The sequence below is a fragment of the Scyliorhinus canicula genome, chromosome 16 (genome assembly GCF_902713615.1).
Source record: "Scyliorhinus canicula chromosome 16, sScyCan1.1, whole genome shotgun sequence".
In the NCBI taxonomy this organism is placed as follows: Eukaryota; Metazoa; Chordata; class Chondrichthyes; order Carcharhiniformes; family Scyliorhinidae; genus Scyliorhinus; species Scyliorhinus canicula.
This window is the reverse complement of record NC_052161.1, coordinates 128,803,861-128,830,357: the sequence shown is the minus strand read 5'-3', so window position 1 is coordinate 128,830,357 and position 26,497 is coordinate 128,803,861. Positions and strand designations below refer to the sequence as shown.

The following is a 26,497-nucleotide window of genomic DNA, read 5'->3' as shown; positions in this document are numbered from 1 at the left end:
GGAAAAGTTGGCCAGATTCCCCCAACCCTCCCGATCACCATTCACTAACTCCTGCTGGGGTGTGGACAGGGTGATGCTCAGGCTCAATTGTGCTGCATGTTAACAGCTGTTTAACTTACCAGCAATCTCTTATATATATATATATATATATATGATATATGTACAATCCGCTAGAGTGAGACGAATGAAGGCAGGATGACATTTATTGTTCAGTATCGCAACATGAGGAAAGAAGAGGAGAAATTTGGAAGTGAGGAATAAGGTGGTTAGCAAATTAAAGTCTGTAGTCCTGCCTCAGATGGCACACATCTGACTGGGCCTGGGTTATATTCCAGTCAGATCTACATCACTCTCATTCCATTTATTCAGGTCTCATTGCAGGTAAATAGCAGCATGGGGTAGGTTATACATGTGGGAAATGTTATCATTTTACTGTTGGGTCCATGTGCTTCTTTCTGGGGTGAATGCTTACTGCGCTGTAGTGTTCTATGTTCTATGGACCATCAATATTCAGCTTTGCCCTGATCGCACTTGACAGCATTTGTGACACTTGTCGTCCTTTCAGGCCAGTCTGCTCCAGCGAGTCACCTGATCAGAGTGGAAGGAAACAACCTTGCTCAGTACATTGATGACGCCGTCACTGGACGGCAGAGCGTCTTGGTGCCATTTGAGCCTCCACAGGTACATTGCATCCATACATCTTTAATTCTTGCTTTTGTCTCCGAGCAAGGTAGCAAGAGATTGAATCGTCCATTAATCCAGGCAGGATGTTTCTGTCCAGTGTCCATAAATAAAGTGGTCCGGCTTATCCCTGAGATCATTGCACTCTGAAATTTGTTCACAAGTGCAATGGACCCATGAATCAGAAGCACCACAGAGTTGATGTTTTTTAATACTTTGCAGAATAATTCAAATAGAAGACACACATGGATCGGGTTCATCAGTTAGTTATACTTTGCAGTTACTGTTCTGTTGCAGTTTAATAGTTGAACTGTAATGATCAACAATGTGTGAAAAACCATGCTGAGATATGGTATTGTAGAAATGACTATGTTTTAGATTAATAAAGTTAACATGAGCTGAATCCAAATCAATATTTTCTACAAATAAGTCCCTCAAATGGCACACTGCTGAGGTTATACTGACACCTAGTGTCAGACATGGACTGGTTATTGTTGGAAACTAGGGTAGAATTTTACAGCACCGTTGGGGCGGGGCCTGAAAATGCAGCAAGCGTTCAAAAGTTCATTGATTTTGGTGGGACCAGAAGATCAGCGTTGGGGGGGGGGGGGGGGGGGGGGGGGGGTGGTGGTAAAATCCCACCCTAAACATTTATTATTTTTGTCATTGCTTAATTTTAGAAAATGGTTATATAAGCAAATTTTGCTGGATAAAACAAGAATTTCAACTCTGAGACATTGCGATACTAGTTAAATTCCAACAGTTCGTTTAGTTGTGAGTAATATGTGTAGTGTATGTTGCGATGTTAAATCTTGCACATTATATACTGAGTCAAAGCTGCCAGTTTAGAGTGTGGAATTTTCCTATATTTTTTCCAGAGTGTCAGGGTCTGACTGAAAGCCGGCTTGTAACTCTCCAATTGCACAGCCAGGTTTTTAGTCCAGATCTTGAGCCGCAATGAAAAAAGATACGGAGATGTCGGCGTTGGACTGGGGTGAGCACTGTAAGAAGTCTTACAGCGCCAGGTTAAAGTCCAATGTTGGACCTGTTGGACTTTAACCTGGTGTTGTAAGACTTCTTACTATGAAAAAAGAGACAGTGAAATCCCCCCCCCCCCCCCCAACCAAACAAAAAATCAGATCCGGGAGACCCACAAACATTGGGGCTCTCCTCATCCACCCCGCCACAAGCATCAGGTCGGGGATCTTTTTCCCCCTCCACCCAACAAACGTAATGCAACCCCCCCCCCCCCCTCCAAATGGGGCTTCCCAAAGGGTCTTCCCTGGCATTGCCCCCTGCACAGGTTGGCATTGTGTGATGGAGAGCCCCGTCACCGGCCTTCTGCCGTGCTTTTAAAAACCCGCACACACTCGTATGCATGCAACACATACGCAAGGTCAGTCTTCACATGAATGCTGAACCAAGCTTTATCTATCAGCACGGTAGCATTGTGGATAGCACAATCGCTTCGCGGCTCCGGGGTCCCGGGTTCGATTCCTGCTTGGGTCGCTGTCTGTGCGGAGTCTGCATATCCTCCCCGTGTGTGCGTGGGTTTCCTCCGGGTGCTCCGGTTTCCTCCCACGGTCCAGGGATGTGCAGGTTAGGTGGATTGGCCATGCTAAATTGCCCTTAGTGTCCAAAATTGTCCTTAGTGTTGGGTAGGGTTACTGGGTTATGGGGATAGGGTGGAGGTGTTGACCTTGGGTAGGGTGCTCTTTCCAAGAGCCGGTGCAGACTCGATGGGCCGAATGGCCTCCTTCTGCACTGTAAATTCTATGAATCTATGAATCTATACACTGCACCTTACTGTTGCCACTAGTAAGTTTTGTTCGGTTTTTGTTTTCCGTCTTGTTGGTCCAAAAGCTGCACATGTGTCGTTCTCCGTGTTTGGGAGATCCCATGGTCGTTGGTATTTTAGAAAGTATTTTGTCAACTTATGGGGCCATTATATTCTGTGTTTGCTGTGTATCCTAAATCCGGATTGTTAATTTGCACATAATTATAATGGTATATGGTATTGAAACATTTATCATATATATATTTTTAAATATGTGTTGAACTCTTCCGTGTGTAGAGAGAGTGTTGTTCTGGTTGGTGAAAAAAAGCTGCTTTTACAGTTGGACCTGAGATAGTAGCTCGTACGTGTAAAGCCATACTGGCGAAGCGCTTGTTTTGTGTTTGATTAGTTGTGTTATTTTGGTCTGCCAAAATGTCTTCGTAATAATAATCCTTTATTGTCACAAGTATGAAGTTACTGTGAAAAGCGCCTAGTTGCCACATTATGGCGCCTGTTCGGGTAAGCTGGTACGGGAATTGAACCTGCGCTGCATTACAAACCAGCCCACTGAGCTAAACCGGCCCATGTCTTTCTGTGGTGTATCGTAAATTTTTTTGTACTGGTATTTGGAGTATATGTAAACACTTTTGCATGAAGGTGTCATTGCGTGCTTTGTCATCATCAATGTACATATAACTTTGAGCTCACCTTCAGGCCTACGTTATTCTCACCCAAGCCTGGGTTGTGACCTGCAGCCAATTTGGCACTGCTGAGCTGACAGTGCCAACCTGTGCTAGAGGCAGTGCCAGGGTACTTCCCAGCCATGACCCTCTCTATGACCCTCTCTCCCCTCCCCCCTCCCCTGGGGGATCCACTCGACAGATCCATGTTTTTAAATAGCTGATCAGATTTCAATATTCAGTGAGAGGGCGGGGGTGGGGCTTGTTAATGATATTTAAATGTATGTAAAAGTATTTAAATGAGGTTCTTGCCAAGAGGCGGGGAAAATCAGGAAATGAGATCTCACCGGTGAGAATCTCATTTCCCGATTCTCGAGATTTGGTGCCAGCGTCACAGTTCTCACTGATGGCGGACACGGGTGCAAAATAGCCCCCGCATATAGCCATAAGGATAGAAAACACATGTTGCATCAATGGTAGGTCAGCACCTGAAAGGAAGATAGATTTCAGCAGCATCCTTTCACTGTCACATTGAAAAACTCCGGGATTGGGCCATTGCGAAGTATATCTGTTTTTACGAGAAGATTGTAGGGTCACACCAAGCTTGTAGGAAATAGAAGGCAAGGAGTTTCACAACTTTGAGGTTGTTTGTAGAAAAGATTTTTAATGGGGATGTGAGATGAGTCTCATTTTCAATGTTACAATTAGGCCTTGAACTCACAGTGGTGTCTGACATATAGTTATACTGAAATGTGTATTGATTTGTTTGTTGGTTATTACTTTATTGATTTAATGATGATTCTTCTGCTTTGAACAGGTAGGAACAGAGTTCACTACAATCCTGTACAACTTCATGTGTAACAGTAGCTGTGTGGGTGGAATGAATCGACGGCCCATTCTCATCATCATCACATTGGAAACAAGAGAGTGAGTAACTGGCTAGAAGGATGTTAGATTACAATCACTGCTGCCTGAATCCAAGATACTGAGTCATTCAGAGAGGGCACAAGTGCGACAAAATGCCAATCAGAGTATCTGGGCTGGATTTTATCAGCTTTTGTAGGGGACAGGCTTGGAAGCAGGAAGGAGGGCAAAATGCCTCTCGCTGGGCCATTCTGTCAGTGATGGGGAAGGTAGCAAACAGGCTGCCTGCCTAGAACACTACTGAGGCATTTTAGTGTCTCATTAAGGGCCTCTTTCCACCTCTGCTGACATTTTATCAGTAGTTGAGGCTGCCCTCTCCTCGGGCAACAGCCCTCAGGAAGCCCCACCGACCTACCCTCTACAGGTCTAGCGTACTAGCTGCAGTGTCCCCAGACCCCTCAATGACTTTCGGGGCGCACAGCCCTCATTCTGCAGGTGTCGCCCCAGCAATGGCCACCCCAGCTGTGGCCCTGTTGAGCTGCTGGCCATTTGATTGGGCCACCTGCTCTTAGTGGTCTGCTGTCCTTAATAGGATGGTAGCCCCAGTGGTAGCCACTTAATTGGCTGCCGCTAACAAAGCCAGCCCCAGATCCTGTTGCCTGTCGAAGCAGGATAACACCCCCCCCCCCCCCCCCCCCCCCCCCCCCCCCCCCCCCATTTCTCAACATTTAGAATTTACTCTAATCTATCCTGCTCCGCTGATTGCATCAGTCTACATTCTCACTCCCATCCTTGCTGACTAGTATTGTTTCCTGTCCCACAAGGGATCACAGATAAAACTTTTACCTTTAAATTACTCCTGGGCCTGATCCACCACAACAACCTCTCTCGATTTATGTCCTTCAATCCTCCTTTTCCACGCCCCTCCACTCTCTGTCCTTCTGTGTGTTCCCTACTCCTAGGAACAACCTGGCAAAACATTTCAACGCTCTTCCCACATTTAAAAGCCTTCTCAAATACATCCTTCAACCAAAGTTTTTAGTCGCGTCTTCAAACCCTCCCACAAAGATACAACAACGTTGCCATTTTTCCTCCGTGATGTGCCCTGGGTTTTTCTACAGTAAAGGTGTGATGTAGATATTTGGGAGGGATTGGGTCTGATGGGTCCTGGTGATGCCCATGTAATTCCCTCACCAAATGAATGCCCTGGTCGTCTTCTTCAGCGGTCAGGTTCTTGGACGTCGGTCGTTTGAAGGTCGAATCTGCGCCTGCCCAGGAAGAGATCGAAAAGCAGATGAGGACCATTACCGTGAGCAGCAAGCTATCAACGAGAGCGCAGCAAAAAATGGAAATGGTAACAAACGCAGTAAGTTTTGCTGGTCTGACCATAGGCAAGGTGGGCGGGGTTAGGTGGTATGGCATTAGGCGGTATGGCATCTGCTGATGCTGCCATCTGCCCTCTGCGTCGGCCTTCCATTCCACATCTTTCAAAGACTAAGAGACCAACCTGGTTCTCACTGTGAAAATTCTCATTGTCCAGACCATCCGGACAGGTTTCTCTGTTTACTTGTCAGGTATAGCGCTAACAATTATACTCAAAGCCGAGAGACTAGTACAATAGAGGCTTTATTGTTGTACGATGTTGTCCCTCCATCTGCAACAGTAGACTAAGGGTCTGAGCAGCTCTCATACATTTATACATAAGCTCCCTATGGGCGGAGCTAGCCGGCAGGGGCTGACCGGAGGAACCTGTATTACAGGTACAGGCATACATCCCTCTACTGCAGTACACATAACTACAGTGGTTATCTCACCACATCAGGGTGCATAGCCTCTACACACAGGGATTAACTAGGGTCATAGCTCAGCAGAGATGGGAATTATATGGCTGTGATGCCTCAAGTTAGTGCACAAAGGCTGCACGTCACCAGTACATTATTTATTTTAACAAAATTTGAAATTACTGCAAAAAAAACATGTAAAATAATTTCAAACTGCTGTGTGATATAAACTCATTATAGGCCGTGTGCTGCACAATCTGGCCTGGAGTAATTTACAAGATTAGATATGCGATTTTTTTTTTTTTTAGGAAAACAAATCATGAGCGCACATGCATGAAAGGTGACTAGATGCCCTTGTCCTTTGTGTTTCAGCCTTCAAACAATCACCACAGGGAGTTCAGGGGCCTAATGCAGGCATCAAAAAGAGGAGGCATGGTGATGAGGAGTTCTTCTATGTACCTGTGAGTATTCCTGCCTTTCCTTAAGCCATCAAAGCATTCAGCATCATGTTGTCTTCTCCAAGGTATACGGATTTTCTATTTTTTTTCTCCCCTCCCCAATATTCTCCTCTCGAGAATGTTGTCCAGTGTCTACTATTGCCAATGACAGTATGCTCTCAAAGTTAAATAGTTAAATGGCATTTGCTGGGACAAGGCTCCACTTGCAGTGTAGATTAGGGTGGATAGGTTTTGACAAAGAGTTATCGGACTCGAAACGTTAGCTCTTTTCTCTGCCTACAGATGCTGCCAGACCTGCTGAGATTTTCCAGCATTTTCTCTTTCGTTTCAGATTCCACCATCCGCAGTAATTTGCTTTTATTAGGATAGGGTGGAAGCAGTTCCTCAGGTGCTTTGCCCAGGTGACCACTCTTCCTGTGTGACCCTAGGCAGGAACATTTGGCAGAACTCACCAACGTTCCTCAGACAGCACCTTCCCAGTCCACGAAGGGCGGCAGACAAATGTGAACACAACCACCTGGAAGTTCCCCTCCATCCTGACTTGGAAATATATCACTGTTTCTTCAATGTCGCTGGGTCAAAATCCTGGAACTCCCTCTCTAACAGCACGGTTGGTGGGCCTATACCTCAGGGCCTGCAGTGGTTCAAGAAGGCAGCTCACCACCATCTTCCCAAGCGAAGAAATGAATGAATTAAAAAAAAAAACTAATTAATACAATCCTGTTCTCGTCCACCATCTACATATGCACACTTTCTGGCAGTGATCACCAATAACGACAAGTCTGGCCAATTATTCCAACTCCCATTAGAACAGCACTGTGGTTAATGGTTGCTCCTCTAATCAGCCAGAACTTATTGAGGTGAATCTTTTACACTTTTGCTTGTCCATTTATTTGCACTGACCAACACCAGCTTGTATTTTTACAGCATCCTTAACGTAACAAAATAATTGAAGGCACTTCAAAAACTGGAGCAGAGAAATTGAATATTGGGCTAAGAGGAGAGAGATTCGAATCCCTAAAGTGCAAACTCCACAAAATCATCTGCGGTTGGAATCAAACCCGGGTCCCTGGATCTGTGAGGCAGCAGTGCTAACCACTGTGCCACCACTGAAATCTTAGCCAAAGAAATAGCTGCTAAAGGTGGTTGAAAGGGGGAGAATCAGTGCGGTATGGGGGTCCAGAGAGTAGAACGTAGCTCAATGCCCTGCTCCCAAAAATGGGTTGAACAGCAGTAAAGAAAAGGCACCCATTTTCACGATCAGCATTGTTGCTATTGGGCAATGGGACTGTTCGCTTTCTGCAACCCCGGACCCCAACATTAAAATGTATGTATTTTTAATGAACAGCTATGTTAACCAAAGTGAAAAATGTTAGTCAAAAGAAAGACTTGCATTTATAGAATGCTGTTCATCACCAAACACATCTCAATCAATGAAGTACTTTTGAAGAACTGTTGCGATGTAGGAAAATATTCAACTGATGAGCACACAGCAAGATCCCATACAGCAATGTGGATAATGGCCAGAAAATCTAATTTAGTGATGGTGGTAAAGGGATAAATATCAGCCCGGACAATCGGGGAAACTCCCTACGCTTTGTGTCTTAAGATCTTTTATATCCTCCCGTCAGGATAGATACAGCCTCAATTTAACAGCTCACCTGAACATTGAGACATCGACCTGTGCAATGCAGCACTCTGCTGGTACTGCATTGGGAACACCAGCCTTGATTTAATGCTCAAGCTCCCTTTATGGGACTTGAATCCATTACTGTGTGAGCCAGAGACAAGAATGTTGCTACCCACTGAGTAACAGCTGACACCCAAGTGTTGAGCAAAGGTACAATTTTTAATTTGTATGTCCAGAGTCAGCATCAAGCTTTCTCAAGTCAGGTATAGCTCAGATTTGTTGCAAAATAATCCTATTTGGACTCTGCTGCAACAACATGCCTCAAACATCAACCTCAGAAGAGCAGCCGAATCATATCAGTATAGTATTTCAATTTTGCACAGGTACCATCCTCGAGGCTTCACTGATTTGAGATTGGCTGTTAAGTGATAATTAGTGTGCCAGTACAAAAAGTATTTGTGCAATGAGCCCAGAACTGTTACTAGGGATGAGAGGTGTGACTTTGTCATGGAAAAGCATTCAGAGTAAATCACATGCCCACTGCCTTGGGAATGCCATAGTCCCATTGTGACTGTTTACTATGGTATGTTTCTGCTCTTGGAGCTGGATGGCAAAAATTCACATTCTATAACGTTGGGCCAGGACCAAAATCTTGTTCTTAGTATTTCAAACCACATTAAATTGAGTCAATATACAATAGATTCCAAAAACTGGCAGTTCTCCTGTCGCTTCTCTTCAATGGAATGAATTACACTAACCAGTTTCTTTAGCTCTTTTGATGAAACTAAACCAGAAAAGTTGCAGTTTCAATCCCTGAACTCTAGACTGAGTTAGTTGATGTTGCATTTAGCAGCAATTGGGATGCCACAATTTGCCCTGGGCTATAGAGGGTCAGCCAAAGTTCTCACTTCTTAACGTCCTATTTATTATTATCGTAAGAGGTACAATAGAAACGAATGTAATGGTTTCAATATTTCCCCGCAGGTACGAGGACGAGAGAATTTTGAAATCCTCATGAAGATCAAGGAGAGCCTGGAGCTGATGGAATTGGTACCTCAGCAGCTAATCGACTCCTACCGGCAGCAACAACAGCAACTACTACAGCGCCAGTCAGTATCTAGACGCCTAACATCCTCTTACTGTTGTTGCTTCTTTCTAAAATTCCCCAACAGCCCCCAACCTCCTTCATTTTTAAGTTCAAATACCTCATCACCCTACAGTCTCTTTCAATGAGGAATAAACATCAGCAAGAGACAGAATCCTGCCCAATTTCCAAGTCCAGGTGACAGAACCCATTCCTGTTGTGACGCAAGACTGCTAGTTATTTTTTTATTCTCACCCAGAACCAAAAAAAACACTGGATTGTGAAAAGCTTGATGGTGTTACTCGCAGGATAACTCTCCCACATTTCTGTCAATAATTGCACAATAGCCAAACCCAAACTGAACTATTGGAACAGTTAAGGATGAGAAAGGGCACGTTTAAGGTGGTGGTGGTTAGACTTGCTGCCTCAGTACGCCGAGGTCCCGGGTTCGATACCAGCTCTGGGATCCATGTGGACTTTGCACATTCTCTCCGTGTCTGTGCAGAGTAGGTGGATTGGCCACGTTAAATTGCCCCTTAATTGGAAAAAAAAGAATTGGATACTCTTTATTTAAAAAAAAAGAGAAAGGGCACGTTTACATGTTGCACATTGAACCAAGTTACACTAGCAACATGAGAGCAAATTACTGCCCATAATTTCCTCCTTTCATTCCAGGACTGGCTCTTTCTGAGTTGTTGTTCCAGAAGCGCACTCAGCCCTGTAGTATGTTGCCAGATTGCCCATTCTTCAACAGTGAGTGTTTGCAAGCTATTCGACTGTAGAGGGTGTTATAACCAAGCCCTAACCCTGGCCTCACCTGATATTTTCCCACACTTGCTTCCTATTGGGCACCATGGGTTGCCTTCAGAACTGGTAACTTTAGCAGGCTTTGTATCTCTCACTAGTTCTGGGTTGTTGAGAGTAAACTAGCTCAGCACAACCTGAAGAACTTAACCGTTAGCCTTCCCGTTCTGGGTAGCTCAGTACAGTACCATACCAGTTCCTTTTGTGTAGCTTTTCCAAGCATTCCTGTAATAAGTCAAGGGAAGTTTCTCTCTTTGTGTAACACGTAGGATGAATTTTCTTTCCAAATCTTTAAATGATTGACAATTATTTTGTGTTGTCGTTTTGAGCAGACAGCAAGCTTCATCTTCCTATGGGACCGTGGTACCGCCCACAAACAAGATACCCAACATGATGAACAAACTGCCCTCTGTCAACCAACTGGTGGGACAGCCTTCCCAGCACAGCCCGAGTACCTCAACCAACCTTGGACACATGGGTAATTAAGCACAGGCATTGTGGGTATCTGGATTTTTGCATCTCGTTTGTGCATGCTCACACTTGTCAACCTTGAGGATCAGCATTACTTGGGAATAGAATATCTTTCCTTTTCTCCTAGAGCTTGCCCTGTGTTACCCCGACAACAGGCTGCAATCCAACCTCTGCACATCAGACCCAGCTACATTGTCTAAAATGTATCTTTTTGCAATCACATTTTTGCTCATTGTATTGAGACACTGCCTCCTTTTGATGCTTTCATGCCCTGTTAAAAACACTCCCTCCCATATTCCCTCTGGTGTTCCCACTTTCATTCCTTCAGGTCCAAGGGAAGCAGACTAGAACTCAACTGATGCATGGGTAGCACAGTGAATAGCACTGTGGCTTCACAGCGCCAGGGTCGCAGGTTCGATTCCCCGCTGGGTCACTGTCTGTGCGGAGTCTGCACGTTCTCCTCATGTCTCCGTGGGTTTTCTCCGGGTGCTCCGGTTTCCTCCCACAGTCCAAAGACATGCAGGTTAGGTGCATTGGCTATGATAAATTGCCCTTAGTGACCAAACAAAAGGTTAGGAGGGGTTATTGGGTTACGGGGATAGGGTGGAAGTGAGGGCTTAAGTAGGTCGGTGCAGACTCGATGGGCTGAATGGCCTCCTGCATTGTATATTCTATGTTCAAACCGATTTAGCCATTCCTCACTGGATCTGGCTTGTATATCAAACACTATCATGCTGCTCGGCCAAAACTGCCTCTACTCCAGGATCATCTTGGAGAGGAGTGGTAACACCTGACCATTTTTTCTCTGCTCCTTCAGCCTCTAGCCCTACCCGTTCCACCCTCCCCATCAATAACAAATGCTAGGAATTCATGGAATTTTGTCATTAAGATTGAAAGACCACCCACTGCATTCCCTTGCCCACCAATCTATACCCTATTTTTAGGGAGGTTAAGTAACCAAGTAAACTAAATCAAACAAACTGAGGGACAAATTCAATGGACAGCCTCTTAAAGGGGTACTGTCTTAAACAAAAACAAATCACAAATTAAACTTAAGTGTGGCACGGTTGCGCAGTGGCTAGCACTGCTGCCTCACGGCGCTGAGCACCGGGGTTTGATCCCGGTCCCGGGTCACTGTCCATGTGGAGTTTGCACATTCTCCCCGTGTCTGCATGGGTTTTGCCCCCACAACCCAAAAGCTGTGCAGGGTAGTGGGTTGGCCACGCTAAATTGCCCCTTAATTTGGGGGGAAAAAAAGAATTGGTACTGTATAAAATTTATAAAAAAACAAATGAACCTGTGATTAATGGTATCAGTAGCTGCTGTAACGGTACCTTACCTTTAATAGATTGGCCCTTTCAGACCGGGCTTGGAACCCTGGGGGACTCCTCCTCTGGCTCCGCCCCCAGGAATCGGTATATAAGATGAGGCTCACTCAGGCAGCATGTGATGAGCACACTTCTCGGCTGCTGTTCAGTTCTCTGATGATTAAAGCCTTTGAATTACATATATTCTCTCCTGTGTCGTAATTGAGGGTATCTCAGAACCTTAAAGCTTCAAACCAAAATGTGATTAAGTGGGCCGAAAATGCACTAGTCCCCGTGGTGCCCACTGGGATGGAAGGTCTCGATGGTGAACTCCCATGTGTTCCCTCGTCAGGGATACCCGGCCGCACATGTAGCCACGGTAGAGGGGCAGGGGGCAGATAGTCGATTCGGATGACCCCCTCAATCACCTGCTGTCTGGACCTGTTGTTGGCAAGTTTGACCAGGCCCAGAAGTAGGTTCACGAGGAGGTTCTCCTGCTTCCCTGCCCCCTCTGACCAATCTGGCAGGCTCCTTACAGCCCTATCCCCAATCTCACTTCTTTCTTCCCTTCTATTGCCCTCGTGCACTCGTAACTTATTTGCTACTTGAGTTCACCTCTTACTCTCTTGACCCTGCCCAGAAACTACCTGATGACTTAACTTCCATTCCTGGTCCCTATGCTATCTGAGATTGCAAATGGTGCTATCTCGTCTGTTGCTGGAAAAGCTCAGCGATTATGGAGAGAAAGAGAATTGACGTTTCAGATCGAGATGACTTTTCATCAGATTTCCAGCATCCGTAGTATTTTGCTTTTGCGTTGTTGTAGAGTGATTCCTCAATCCGGTGCTTCCCATGTGGAAGAGCATTCAGGGAGAGCTCATGTCAGGAAATAGCAGTTCAATGCTCAGGAATCCCTGCGGTATGCTACCTGCAAACCTGGCTCTTCCTTCCTCTCTCATGGTCATAGAATCACCTCTAAACTTTACTCCTCAAGTATATTTGGGTATTTTTGTTAAATATGAGCAATATTTTCTACACCTATGTTCAGAATGGACAGCAAATTATTCCTGTAAGAAATAAACTTTTGCAACAACAAGTTGAAGCAAGCATGGCAAACATTTCATTAACCGCCAATAAACAGACTAAAGACTAGAGGAAATGAGCATCAAAACGGAGGGACATTGTCCTCACATTGTTAAAATTGTGTTTTCTCTTGCAGGCCCAACTATAATGAACAACCACCACCATCATCACCATCACCATATACCAACCAATGGCAATATGAATGGAGGAAATTCCTCACAGTCAGCAGGCATGGGGCCAACTTCACACTGTACACCACCCCCACCGTATACTGCAGACCCAGCACTGGTCAGGTAAGCTGGCTTCTCTTTTACACAACATATCCCTCCTTCGGAAGGTCAGCTTTGGGTGATTCTTTCCTAAATTGTGTATCATATAATTAATGTTGTGTAACTTCAAGTTACCTATCTCGATTAATGATGCAAATGTAACTTGCTATTCAATTTTTGACTTGGAAAGCTAGACATATCTTTGCTAATGGCGCGTCATGGTCAGCCAATGAATCGCTGAGCCGGTAAAGGCTCCATGGCACAATCCTCGATCTCTGCTTTTAGCTGATTCCAGCCACCTAGTAGTAGTAATGGGGTCACAGTTGACTTCGGTGCCTCTGGATCAGCAAAGCGAGATATTTATTCGGGCTCTCCCTCCTCCTCACAACTCAGCAACCCCTGCTGGAAAGTGAGCACTGCGGGTGGTGGGTGAGGACAGGATCAGTCTTGACTGCAATGCCTCTCACAGCCAAGCCTGCCAACATTCACTGTTAAGGTTCAAAAGTTAATCAGAATCATGTTGGAAGAGGGAGGCATCAGAAGATGGCTGGCAGCTGTGCCAATGTCCGAGTCAACTTTTTTTTTAAAAAGAAGGAAGAGGGGAGGTTAGGTTAGTGAAATTAACAAATGCACGTATTAGTTGGGTAGATGATGTTTTCCAAGTTGCCCCATCCATTTAGCTCAATAAACCTGTTACATTTTCTGGTCAGTCAACCTGTAATATTTTCTGGTCAGCCCAGAATGATGTTTTGTAGTCAGCCTCATTCGATGTATTTATTGAATTTTCTTTCATAGTTTTTTAACAGGTCTGGGTTGTCCTAACTGTCTGGAATATTTCACCTCACAAGGGCTGCAGACTATGTACCACTTGCAGAACCTTTCCTTGGAGGTACTGTTTACAAATACTTAGGTGGTTTATGAATGGAGGTAACGACAGCTGGCTCCCTTCTTTTCTGAAAAGTCGTACAGTACATGATGCGCAAGAGTGGCCCATGGGTTGGTGGGATACCAGTTTGAATCCAGAATTTCACATGCCTCAGAGTTCTTGATCCTACCCACACCAGTTTAGTGAAGCACTTAGGAGGTGGAGGATTCCCAACCCAGGGAAGGGGAGAGCCCTCAATAGGCGACACGTCTCTCCCTGGAACCGCTTCCTGGTAAGCCAGGCAAGGTCAGGAACCTGTCAATGTAACACCATGCAGACCCAGCTACACTGAAGAATGAGGTGCTGATCCTTTTATTAAAGACAAATGAGTATTTTGCAAGTGAAATACTTGCAAGTGAAAGCTTGTCCTCATTCCTTCATCCTATTAATCTAATCATTTTTCATTGCTCCTCTAAGTACACTTTTCCCCATCCCTCCTTCAATGGAGGTGCTGGTTTTTGCCTCATTTGTCCGAATTACATTTTTCGCTTCAGTCTAAACTGATCCAGTCCTTGCCTGATGCCAACGCAATCCAGCCGGGAGCACTGGATTGCGATCAGAAGCAGGAATGCCACCTGATGCTCTTTCCTCTCCAGGGCCTTCAGGCATTGAGGCCAATTCGAGCATCACAACTGCCAGCTAATAAAGCATGGATTGGCTTTCTGGTTTTTATTGCTCAATGACACAGTGTTCACTAACAAAACCATTGGAGAGTTCAAGAGAGATCAGAATAACTTCTGATGCCTCATCCTGTAAATGCTTCACTTTCTTTCCTTCCTAATGGATTCTTGTTTTTTTTTTAAATATATGTCCCAATTTCCCCCCTCCTTTCTGACTGTGTTGCCAGGGGCGGACGTATCATATGGGAATTTGGGAGATAACCTGGCTGCTCCTGTGAAAATTGCCTAATCATTGAATTACCACCCCAACCCCTTCCCTGGTGCTGCCTGTTCCATTAGTTCCGAGAAGAAACCCTTCTAGGGAAGCCAGTCCATCACTAGCAATGCCACTTACTAGGGTACAGGTCCATGGATGTCCTTGGGTGCCATCTACCTTCTGGTAGGTTGCTCAAGTGGCCATTCTTCATGCGTGGACTCAGACAGTGAATGCTGGGAGGCATCCAACCATGGGGGAATCACTAAGCCTGATCCAGTCCTGACCCAATATCCACTCTCAAGCACTTTCCAGCAGGAGTCACTATTTGCCTTGCTAGGTTACTCTCAGATGTATGAAAGCTTGTTACCACCTTCTTAGTATAATTAGGATGGGCAGTAAATGATGTCCACATCCCAAGAATGAATTTCAAAATAAAAAAGCTGGTGCACTCTGTTACTCAATCATTTATCATTGCCCTTCTCTTCCTCATTAGGATCTGGGAGCATTAAAGATTCCAGAACAGTACCGTCTTCTGATTTGGAGAGGGCTTCAGGAGTTCAAACAGGGGCATGACTATAGCTCGCAGCAACTGATCAGGTCAAACAACAACAACACCGGCACGATCAGTGGGGAGCTGCAGCGTCAGCGGGTGATGGAGGCTGTTCACTTCCGGGTCCGCCACACCATCACCATTCCCAACCGGGGGGACGATTGGGGAGACTTTGGTTTCGACGTACCCGACTGCAAGACGCGGAAACAGCCAATCAAAGAGGAGTTTACCGAGAGTGAGCTAAATTAAGGACAGAAAAGGGAAAAGCAGAAACCCTGCAGTTTTTCATCTTGCTGAAAGCACTGACTATTGTAAAATAAGCTGAGAGAGATTGGAGTTAATACTCTAACTGACCATACCTGCTGTAGTGCTACAAACATTGTCCCTGGTGGATTCATACCCAGGCACATTGAATACTTTCTTTGCAAAACAAAGGGGGTTGGATAGCAATCAAACCTGGGTCATGGGGACACCTCATCACCGGTTGTTGTAGCTAATCTGAATGCTATGGATTTTTCTTCTTTCCTTGCCCTATGCCTCCAAATCAGCATTTCCAATCAAGACGGTAGATCTCCAGAAGTGCCATGTTCCCCCCACTCCCCAGTCACCACCCCACACTTGCGGCAGACCATCAAGCCATGAATACGGGTCTATGGAGCTTCTTGCGCAATCAAAGCACAGCATCCATCACATTCCTCCAGCCTCCATTCTTATCTTCTGTCCATCTCTTGTGTGTGTCTCTCACTGACTTTCTGCTGGACTGGCAAAAATATTTCTGATCAATCAAGGTTTGTCAACTCACTGTAGAGACTGCAGGAGAGGGTGGGTTTGCGACTCATTTTATTTATATACTTGTAGACTTCCACAGTTGAGAATGTTTTTCCTCCTGATGTTAAAAGAAAATGTTTGATTATGTGAACAAAATGTGTATTGAAATATTCATCAGTGGGAACAGAAAGTGTTAGCCACAGTACAGTTCTCCCTTCCTCATTTGTTTTCTTTATGCATATGGACATTTTCTTGGAAATACCTTGGGGTGGTGCAGTAGGAGCAAGGATAGAAGTGGGAGGTGTGGGGAATAGCACATATTTACTGTTAAAACCAAGTGACGTCTGTGTCCCAAGAGGGGAGGGATAGGTTTGATGGCTCACTAGATTAGGGCAGTATCCTAACAACTTTGGGAATTAAAACAAAACTAGGAAAGATGAAATAAAACAGAAAATGTTGGATACATACAGCAGCACCAGTAGCATTGATTAAGAGAGAAGACAGATTAACGTTGTGGAATTAAAAATTGGAATATAAGACACCCCTTTAATTATGTTCCAAAGAGTTCAATATTTCTCAAGTATTTTCTGTGCTTCCTTTTGCCAAAATACACCTATTGGGGTGAATCTTGTGCCCTCCCTTATGACAAACTTGGTGGTGAGGGAGTATTTAATTGGGCAGGAGGGTGGTGGAGGGGACCAAGCTGCCTTCTCACCTCCACCCTTATGAGGTCCGTGGTGGGAAGGCCCATAGATGGCCTTCCCACTCCGTCGCTATTGGAGGTTTTTAAGTGTCCAATTTTACTGAAGGGCCTCATCCCTCTGTCGCTGGTACTAACCTGTGGGCAGGGGGCTGGCCATACAGGGAGCATGACAAGCGTGCCCTTATGTGCGGGTTCCCAGAGCCGTCCCTTGCTCAAAGGCACCCAGTGCCTGACTGGGAGATCCGGCAGTGGTGGTGGGGGGTGCTGAAAGTCATCCTATGCCCTTGCTGCTGACCTCCCTGCCCAGGAATGAGCTAAGCTGAACTCACCAAGTTAACTTTTGACTCAACCCACTGCTAAAAATGTAATTAGAATGGTAAATTGGGCAGACGGTAAGACAGGTGCTACGGCCCAAGAGGAATTTCTACTTCGCTGTTTTTTGTTGTACCCTGAACTCACCTTTAGGTTCTGCAACAGGACCTATTTCCCTCTGCGTGATGCAGCCTTTCCTTATGTTGCTTAACTCCTCATTCATGACAATCATCCCTTCACCGTTGGCTTTCCCAGGTCCCCTTCGAAAGCCAGCAAGCACCACCCTATACAAATTCCAGACCACCGCCATCTGCATTCTATCCCATGTTAAATCCTGATTATCTATGACCCTTGCTCTCAGCAAGCTAGTCAGCTTGTTATTCCCAAAAGCCTTACCCGTTAACCATTATGTCTCTGGACTTTGAAATTTCATCCAAAACCAGAATGCCTTTCCCTGAAATATGTTTCTTTGGACAGGTCTTCAGTTGCCTCCAGAACGCTTCTCTAATGCCCGGGCTCAGTGTTTAGTAAGGTCCTTCGGGATGCTCTATTACGTCATGTACTGGTATAAATATGTGTTGTTGCTTAGAGAGGAAGGTGAAGGTTGTCTTTTATAAGTCACCACAAGGGCTACCCAGTTTCAGTTTATATGTCGATTTAACTGGGAACTTCAGTGTGTACTGAAGAAACACAAACAGCAATGCTCCATCTTATCCTCAATTCTGATCACCCCTACACACACACTCTTATTCCATTACATCATTCACTGTTATATTTGCTATCATTTAGAATAAATGACAAAGGTTTTGTAACACCCCAAAGCATTCATTTGAATCCCCTGGATAATTAGCTATTCGTTGCATGGCTAAATCTTCTCCACCCTCAAAGTTTTCCTTTGATTGAAGGATATTGTAAGCTCAAAAGGACAGCACCCACTGAATGGCAAACGTGGGAGAGACAGTATCGATACCAGTTAATGATAGCTCTCTAGTGCACTCTATGGATAGACTGCATAGTTGCGTGATGTGTAAGGATGGCAGAGGGAATCACTGCCTGAAACTGACTTGGAAATACTGGGAATTGTAATTTTATACATACAAGAGGATACTGTGATTTGTAACGATGTAAGATAAAGGTGTATTTGGAGAATGGAATGGAAGGTTGCTTTGTCTAAATATTGCCATTGTAGAACAGAGAAAAAGACTCAGTGTTGTTTGACCGATTCCTAACCACCTACCAGCACCCGACTCTTTCCTTCCCCTCCATTCCAGCCCCATTTTCCTGGTCCTTTCATTTCCCGGTAATTTGATGCATGTTAGATCGTTTTTTTTAACTGCAATTCTTTAACTGCTGGCTCTTCAGTGAAACTTTACACAAGGTTCCTCTGAAAGCGAGGAGTTCCTTTTTTAACTGTGTATGTGTATTATGTACATTTTTTTTCCTTTTCTGATGTATTGTGCAGTGTGCACACCTTGCAGGCAAGGGAATTCTCTACCCCTTTGTTGTATTATCCAATGCGTAAAGTGGTCCTCTAACCATCTGTGTAAGATGCAGAATTGGGTTTTATAGTTTCAGGACTGCAGCATTCCAGCTAGAACCAGCAGCTATTGCTTTCGACCTGTTGTAGGAAAGTCTGAGCCCCCGGAAGAGTCTTCAGAAAGAAGATGAAACAAAGAACGAAGATTGGAATCTAAAAATATAACTGAAAGGTGCTGGAAGTGCACAGTTAGTCGATGTCTGAAAGGCGATGAACATCAATCAGTTTATCTTGCTTTTTCGGGAGCTAGGAAAGATCCCATGTATTTCCAAGCCCCCTCCATTTTCAGAATGGCGTAGCCCAAATAAATGCCCGAGAGGGAGGGAAGGAGAGGACAAATAGTGATTAGGACTAGCATCGTGGCTCAAATTCTGCTTTTTCCTACCATCTAAAATTCATTCAAAACCTTTTAATAGCTGATTGATGCTTCTGCATCATTGGACACAAGTGTAACGTATGGAGATGGAGACGAATTGGCTTACGTTTCTCAAATAAAAATTCAGACTGTTTGGCATTGGGTTTTACAACTTTTAAACGATATTTCCATGAAACCTGGGCAGTGCAGCCCACACAGGCGAACAGCAGGCCGGGGTCTGATTGGGTCAGAAGCTGTCCACTTGTGCTTGCAGGTCCCTGGGTTGGGTCAGTTATAACACATGAAAGCTAATGTGGAGTGCAGAGTATAATGTCTTCTACTATAATCAAGCTACTGGCACAGGACGTGGTTCATATTCTGGGCTTCTGTGAGCACTGGAGGCTAGAAATAGGATTATTGGCTTGACAACAGAGCACTAATCTTTGTCAAAGGTGGGGGTTACCAACTCTAGGTGAATGTACTCCTGGAGGTTTCAACACATCTCCAACTGCCCTGCCTGATGTTATAGGTGAATAATGTAAATATATATATATATCCCCCTTTCTCAAAAGAGTAAAAACATATAAGTGTTCAAAGAACATTTTTTAGAAACATTCTTTTTAATGCCCAATAATTTTAGGTTGCTCACAGCAGTGCCTGGGAGATACATTTTTAATTTTTGGATACTCTCAGGACAGTTCTGTACAGTTGGAAACCCTCTACCCCATCAGGCAGGGAAGGGTCTACAGCACTGGATTTAAAAAGAGAGAAGATGGACAACAATAATAGGGAATCCTTTTTCAAATAGAACATGCTTGCGATAGGTACCCAGAGAAGCTCTTTGTAAAGATTGTGCCTGGAATGTTACCCATGACTTAATGAGGTAAGACTGCGAGTTTGTTAAGGTGGCCGTGCATCAGAGAACGAGATGATTGGCTTTCCTTCTCTTTCCAAATTAAGGGACTTGTGTTCTCTTTCAGTACATCACCAGGTTCGTTTGATGTGCAACTCATATCGCTGTTGATGAGTTTAAATTCCTCTGTGCACTATTTTTGGCCCACTGGTAAATGGGGTCCAGTTAAATTTCTGCCCGTACTATTTGAACAGTTAGTAACCCATTTCTGTAAAAGTGTTGGCCATTGCACTACAACAGACTGAGCTAGTCAATCTGTCAGATGTTTGAGTTATGTTGAGAGAATTAAGAAGCCAGCATCTGCTACAGCATAAAGCAACAATTAGCACAGCAGAGATTCAGGAATTAACTCCCCCCGCCCCCCACTCCGTCCAAAACAAATCTCTCCAAAATGATGCCACATTCGGTGACATTTATTACATTGGAGGTCACAGATAAGCATTGTGGCATTCAGTGATTAAACACAGGTTCATGCCACTACTGACAATGGAAAGAATGTTTCTGTTCCAGCCCCTTCACCCTTCTGCTGACAGACGAGATCAGGTATTGCAGGACACCAGATTCACGTGCGTTGAATTGTGCTGAAATACAATGGGCATTCCACTCACCGTTCCGGATGTCCTTAGCCTGAACTCACCTGTGTTGGCCATAGGTGTTTCCCCAAAGGGTCATTCAGTCCCCTTTTGGAAATCTTCTAGCTGGCAATTTAGCATGTAACAAAATGGCTGAACTCTTCAATTCTAAATTGGGGAAAGATTCATAGCACAGGAATCAGAGAAATAGTGTTAACGGTAAGAAAGTAAATGTAAATTGTCTTTTGTAAATCAGTCAATTTCTTACCAATTTTTCTTCCCTCCTCTCCTGAAGGTGATGCCACTTGGGGCCCATGTTCTACTCACACTATTAAGTTCACGGGGAGACTCTTTATTTGTGAGATTAGATGTGTCAACAGTGTATTCAGCTGCAAGGCGTATCACAGCCGAGGCCAGTGTTGGTCTCAGCCAACCGTCACATACATGCATTTTCAAGCAGTGTGACTAAATGGACACTCCTGGCTCATCCCAGGGTGTAAAGACTACTTGTAGGGCTCCTACTCACACTAAGATCAGCTAACTCGCTAGATTTAGAATGAACTCTTGAGGTCAAGTGTAAGTTACTAGCAAGCTTTATTAAGGCCCTACAGGTATCCGTCTTTTTATGAATGTCCTTACAGAGAATAATATAATAAAAGCAAATTACTGCAGATGTTGGAATCTGAAACAAAAACAGAAAATGCTGGACAATCTCAGCAGGTCTGAATCTGTGGAGAAGGGAGCTAACGTTTCGAGTCTGGATGACTCTTTGTCAAAGCAATTATGAATTGAGTTAACCATTTATGAGGGCTCTGAAACAGAACAAAATACCCAATGAATATTTAAAATAATATCTTTTAAGTACTAGTAATATGCCTGTAATCAATGAGTTAATGGACAAAATCAACACATGAAAAGACCAGCTGGACATTCAACCTTTCTCTCACTGCCAGAGCATCATAACTAAACACCCCTCACTTTCCCTGAAGCCATGTAATTCCCTCAGAGAGGCAAACAAAAACAGGGTGAAAATTCCTCTCCGATCCCTTCAGGCTATCAAAACTGGCCCAGGAGATAATATAGACTGAGTGTTTTCTAGGAGTTCATTCTAAACTGACTGAGTTAGCTGATGTTAGGCAGTGTGTGCTGAGATCTCTGTCCCGGTCAAGAACTGGAGCAGCTCCTTCTTGAAGGTCCTGCCCAATCACACCCAACCCACTGAGCAAAAAGGCTATGCCATTGAGATTCGTTGAGTTCCCGCATGTTTATATTCTTTTCTAAACAGGTGCCTCATTTGGTGTTTTGGAATGAGGCTGCTAGTCACTCACTGTCTAACCTCACAGGAAGAATGGGTGAGGTACCAGGCACAATGGTAGCATGGAGCTGTGGTCCAACAAAGAATTGATGAATCAGTGGCTTGTGCAGAGGTTGCCATGGTCAACATTGCTAATTTATTTCTAGAATTTTCGAAACCGAGATTTCCACAGCACTCAGAACCCAGAAATAATTTAAGTCTGCAAGTTTTATATTGTGAACTCGCTGTTCTAGGAGCTCTTTCTCAATCGTAAACTGGTGCACAATGTAAAATTACATTTTTGGGCACTTGTGACCCTACGCCTCTGAATAGTAGCAATTTAAAGCACTTTATTGCTTTAAACATTTAAGATTAAAGAAAGGAAAAAAATTGTTTCAATGTCAACTAATGCTTTTTAAGCCAGTATTAATTGTTACCTTATACTCTAAACAAGTTGTAACTGTGTACTTTTTTATTATTTGTAATGTATCCTTTGAAATTATGTTTCAAAACGTTTTTGTAACACAATAAAGCACATGGATCCTGCATCTGTGTTGGTACCCAGTTTATTTTGCAGAATTTCTATTCAATTGCGTAAATTAAACAATTCTCCTAGGCAACTATCTCTCGGGTGAATAAGCCAGATTTCATTTTCAGTCCATAGAATTCAATGGATTTTCCTTAATTTTTAATCAAGAGATCAACAAATTTGTCCATGAAAATCAAAAAATCAGTGGACATGATCTGCAGATACAGCAGCTGTGCTTGTGTGTGCTGGATAGAATATGAAATGATACGGCTGATGTCATTCCAAGTCTTGGCTGTTGTGTGAAGCATTGTGAGGAGTTTCAAACTCTTTCAGTTAAATACACTTCTGCAGCAGCTTGATTTTCAAAACAAGAATTTTATTCTGCGCAACTTTATTTTATTTGCCATCCTAAAAGTGATGACCGATGTTGGGGTGCAGTTTAATTAATGGTTACTGCCTTTCTCTACCTCACCCCAATGGGTGCCCTTTATATTTACCCTAAGTAAATAGTATCGTTAGGTATTCTGCCCAACCTCTCTTTTGACTGTTTACAACAGATCAATGCAAGTACAGTACTAGCAATGTGACTCAATGTACTCACACACCATCAGCTAATTTAGCATAGATAAATCATGGATAAAATCCTCCCCATATGTGTGGCTCACGCACTATTTAAAAGTGTAGGGTGAGCTCTCCCCAATATTCCCAGCCAGTATTTGTCTTTCACTCACCATCACCAAAATACAGATTAGATAGTTATTATCACGTGGACCTTTATATGTCAAAAGTGGATGCTGCATTTCTTACAACAGTGACACAATTCAAAAGTGCTTAATTAGCACTTTAGGCTGTCTTGAGGTCATGAAAGGAACTAGATAAATGCAAGTTCCAATGCCCACTTGGAACTCAATCGGAACTGGCTAAAACTCCTTTCATGTAGAATCCTCAGCAGTTAGTAAATGGAGACTTTTGTATCTCCAGTTAAGACTGGATTTTAATCTAAATGTGATAATCAAAACTAACAGTTCAGAATGTTACCAGCCCAAATAATTTTATTTACAAGATTAATATTGTAAAAATTAAAGCAAAGAACAAATAGGAGGCAGTTGATCAGATTAGTAAAATCATGTACACCTGACTGTTAAACCACAGTTGAAGACGATTGGAAAATGTCAATGAATACATCTAAAAACAAAACACCAAGCTATCCTTCAGAGATCAGTGGCCAGCAAAAATCAAATCAGGACATCTCCAAAACATGTTGTTCAACAGTAAAAGTTATGTAGTTAATTTAATTCAAATACTGTTCTTCTACAGATAGTTTTGTGTAACAAAAATGTCATGTTTGAAAGATTTATTTTTAAAATTACAAATATAACACCTGATATAATAAAATAGCATCAATCAGAATAAAATTATAATATATACCAGATGTAGGATATTGTTGATCTTTTTTAAACCTTTATAAAATGGTGTATTATATTCAACAGGCAATTTTAATCCACTTAATTCTTTGATCCAATTTGTCTCTTCTTGATTGGTTTGGTTCACCACCAGTACTTGGCCAAGTGGTCATTCTTCAAGCACAATTAGTCAATGAATGTCAACAAGTTATTCAATCATATGAGCCAAGCCAGCCTATATCCTACCCTCACCTGAACACGAGAGTGATGGACAGTAAGGACTTTGGCCAAATTGCCCCCTCTTTAGCCCAATGATGCTGCTGTGGTTGATAAGTGCATCCTTGCCACTAGCTTATCTGGAATCAGCTAACTCAACGTAAATTGGAGGTTGAACACTAGGTCTAACCTAGTTTCAAAGCATTTTTATAAACATTACTGTTGTTTTCCAAAACTTTATTTCCATCCTCACATCATTTGATTAGGGCACCTACTTGTATACATTCACATCTCTTGGATCACTGCTCCTGTCCAGATCATTGTTAAATATTAGAAGCCCATAGTTGCTGTGGAGGGAAGGAAAGCAAACCATTCCTTTTGTAAACCCATCATCAGGTGAGTGAGTGGAGGAAACAGTCAAATATTTAGGGCATTAATCAGATGAGTACTACTAAAAAAAAACAAGTGCTCTTCAGCTTTAATACAAAATACTTGGAAACAATCCTCTTGCATTGTGGGATCTGCAGTGACAACCAGCCCACTGGTAGGTTAAAAGTCTTCACTTTCCATTAGCTGCAAGGGCTCCAAAATAAAATGTTTGTGTCCAATGGATACTTCATAAAATGGTTTCTAATAAAACATGTAATATGAGCTAGCTGTATAAGGTTCCTTTGAGTTTGTTGAAATAGGGCTTTGTTACTTTATTTTAAGCATCTTCCAGCTTGATAGACCAGGATTGATTATTTATGTCAGTGGTGTCATATCAAAAGGGCACTTGTGGTGCTGCCACATGCCTTCAATTCTAACTTTGCATTCACATGGGGGGGGGGGGGGGGGGGGGGGGGGGGGTTGCTTTGTTCAGATTGTATTTAATGCGCAGCCTATGCAGAACCTGGAAAATATTTGATGCTGATATTCGATGTTAAAGGCAGAAACGTCACAAAATTATTACAACACAAGGCCATTCGGCCCACAGCCGCAGTGGCTCTCCAAATGAGCAATTTGCCTCGTGCTATTTCCCTGGTAACCCTGCATGTTATTCCTTTTCAGAGAACAGTCCCATTCCCTTGGAGTGCCTCAACTGAACCTGCCTCCACCACACTCAGGGAGTGTATCCCAGACTGTAACCATTTGCTGCATGAAAAAGTTTTCCTCGTGGTGTTTTTCCATTTGCCAATTACTTATAATCTGCGAGCCCTCATTCTCAATCAATCTTACCATGAATGGGAACAATTTCTCCCCATTTACTCTGTGCAAACCCATGATTTTGAATACCTCTATCAAATTTCTTCAATCCTTTCTCCAAGTCCCAACTTCTCCAATCTATCTTCATAGTTCCTCGTCCTTGGAACCATTCTCGTGGAATCTTTCCTACACGCTCTCCAAAGCCTTCACACCTTTTCTAAATTGCAGCTGAGGTCAGAGTAGTCTCTTAGTCAAATTCATCATAACCTTCTTGTTCTTGTACTCTAGGCCTCTATTAAAGCCTGCCCTAGGATAATGTATGTTTTATAACTGCACCCCCCTTTAGAATTGTTGCCTTTATTTTATATTGTTTCTCCACACACTTCCTACCAAAATGAATCACCTCACATTTCTCTGGATTGAACTTCATCTGCCACTTGTTTGCCCATTCCACCAAATGTTCCATTGCCCAGTACTGATATCTGTTGGATTTCACCATTCATCAAACCAGAAAATTAAAAAAACACACAAAAGTTAGTGGCCAATAACAATAGTTCACATATGCAAAGTTCCAGATGGCTGCCGGTGATATGGGGGCAAGAAGAGTTGGAGAAAGGCCAGAGAAGCAAGCTGCCATGCTCATGTTAGCCTTTGCAGAATCTTGAGAAAAGTCATGATTGAAATTAAATCAGCTGAAACTTGTTCATGCCAATTAACCATGCAGCATGGTTCCTGTAACCAATTCTATTTTTCTTTCACAATATGTATCCAACTGTTTTTGCTGATATAAATGGGCAGACTCACCAATGAGAATCCAGTAGCAAATGTAGACTGCATCAATGATTTAGCTACAAGTGACTGAGAGTCTCAGCCATGGCTCAGTGGGTAGCACTCATTTCTGAGTCAGAAGGCTGTAGGTTCAAGTTCCACTCCAGAAACTTAATTACTAAAATTTAGGCCGACAGGTGTTGCCTTTTGGATAAGAGATTATACAGAGGTCCCTGTCTGCGCTATTGTATGGGCATGATTGGGCCAATATTGACTCTTTAATCAAAGATTATCAAGACATTATCTGGTTGATATTGTAGGACCTTGTTACAGTATTAGCACATTGGCTGCTGGGTTCACCAATATAACAAATGACAATGCTTCAAAGGAACTTTACTTGCTGAAAAACTGTTTGTGACACCCCAAAGTTGTGAAATGCAAGATCTTGATGTGAAATAATGACAAACTGCTACATGTAGGATTCCATCCGCAAGAGGTAAAAATGCGTTCTGGGGGCACAATGCCAACTCCAGGTCAAGGTTCGCTCATTCAAAAAGCTTTGGCAATTTTCTCAGTTGGAAATTCCTTCTCTCGAATCTGTTTCAGCAACATCTCTAGAGCACATAGCAGTTGACAGAGGGCCGCAGCGAGGGGAGCTGATATGTATTATTGAATGAATGGTTAGATAGAAACTATGACACA

The 26,497-nt window shown here is 43.4% G+C and overlaps 1 protein-coding gene across 4 annotated transcripts in view; it reads left to right on the top strand.

Annotated features, from left to right (window-relative positions):
* The window catches only part of tp73 (tumor protein p73), a 240,042-nt gene extending 217,784 nt beyond the window's left edge, over positions 1-22,258 (top strand). For 3 of the 4 annotated variants that reach the window (XM_038821910.1, XM_038821911.1, XM_038821913.1), the window contains 9 exons: positions 566-681; positions 3,956-4,065; positions 5,226-5,368; positions 6,156-6,244; positions 8,856-8,980; positions 10,092-10,237; positions 12,757-12,913; positions 13,685-13,778; positions 15,184-22,258. In XM_038821910.1, the coding sequence (XP_038677838.1) occupies positions 566-681; positions 3,956-4,065; positions 5,226-5,368; positions 6,156-6,244; positions 8,856-8,980; positions 10,092-10,237; positions 12,757-12,913; positions 13,685-13,778; positions 15,184-15,489 (1,286 nt within the window). In that variant the 3' untranslated portion in view covers positions 15,490-22,258. The remainder of the gene's footprint in view (positions 1-565; positions 682-3,955; positions 4,066-5,225; positions 5,369-6,155; positions 6,245-8,855; positions 8,981-10,091; positions 10,238-12,756; positions 12,914-13,684; positions 13,779-15,183) is intronic. The other variant, XM_038821912.1, reaches the window with a different exon arrangement.
* Positions 22,259-26,497: the final 4,239 nt, after the last annotated feature.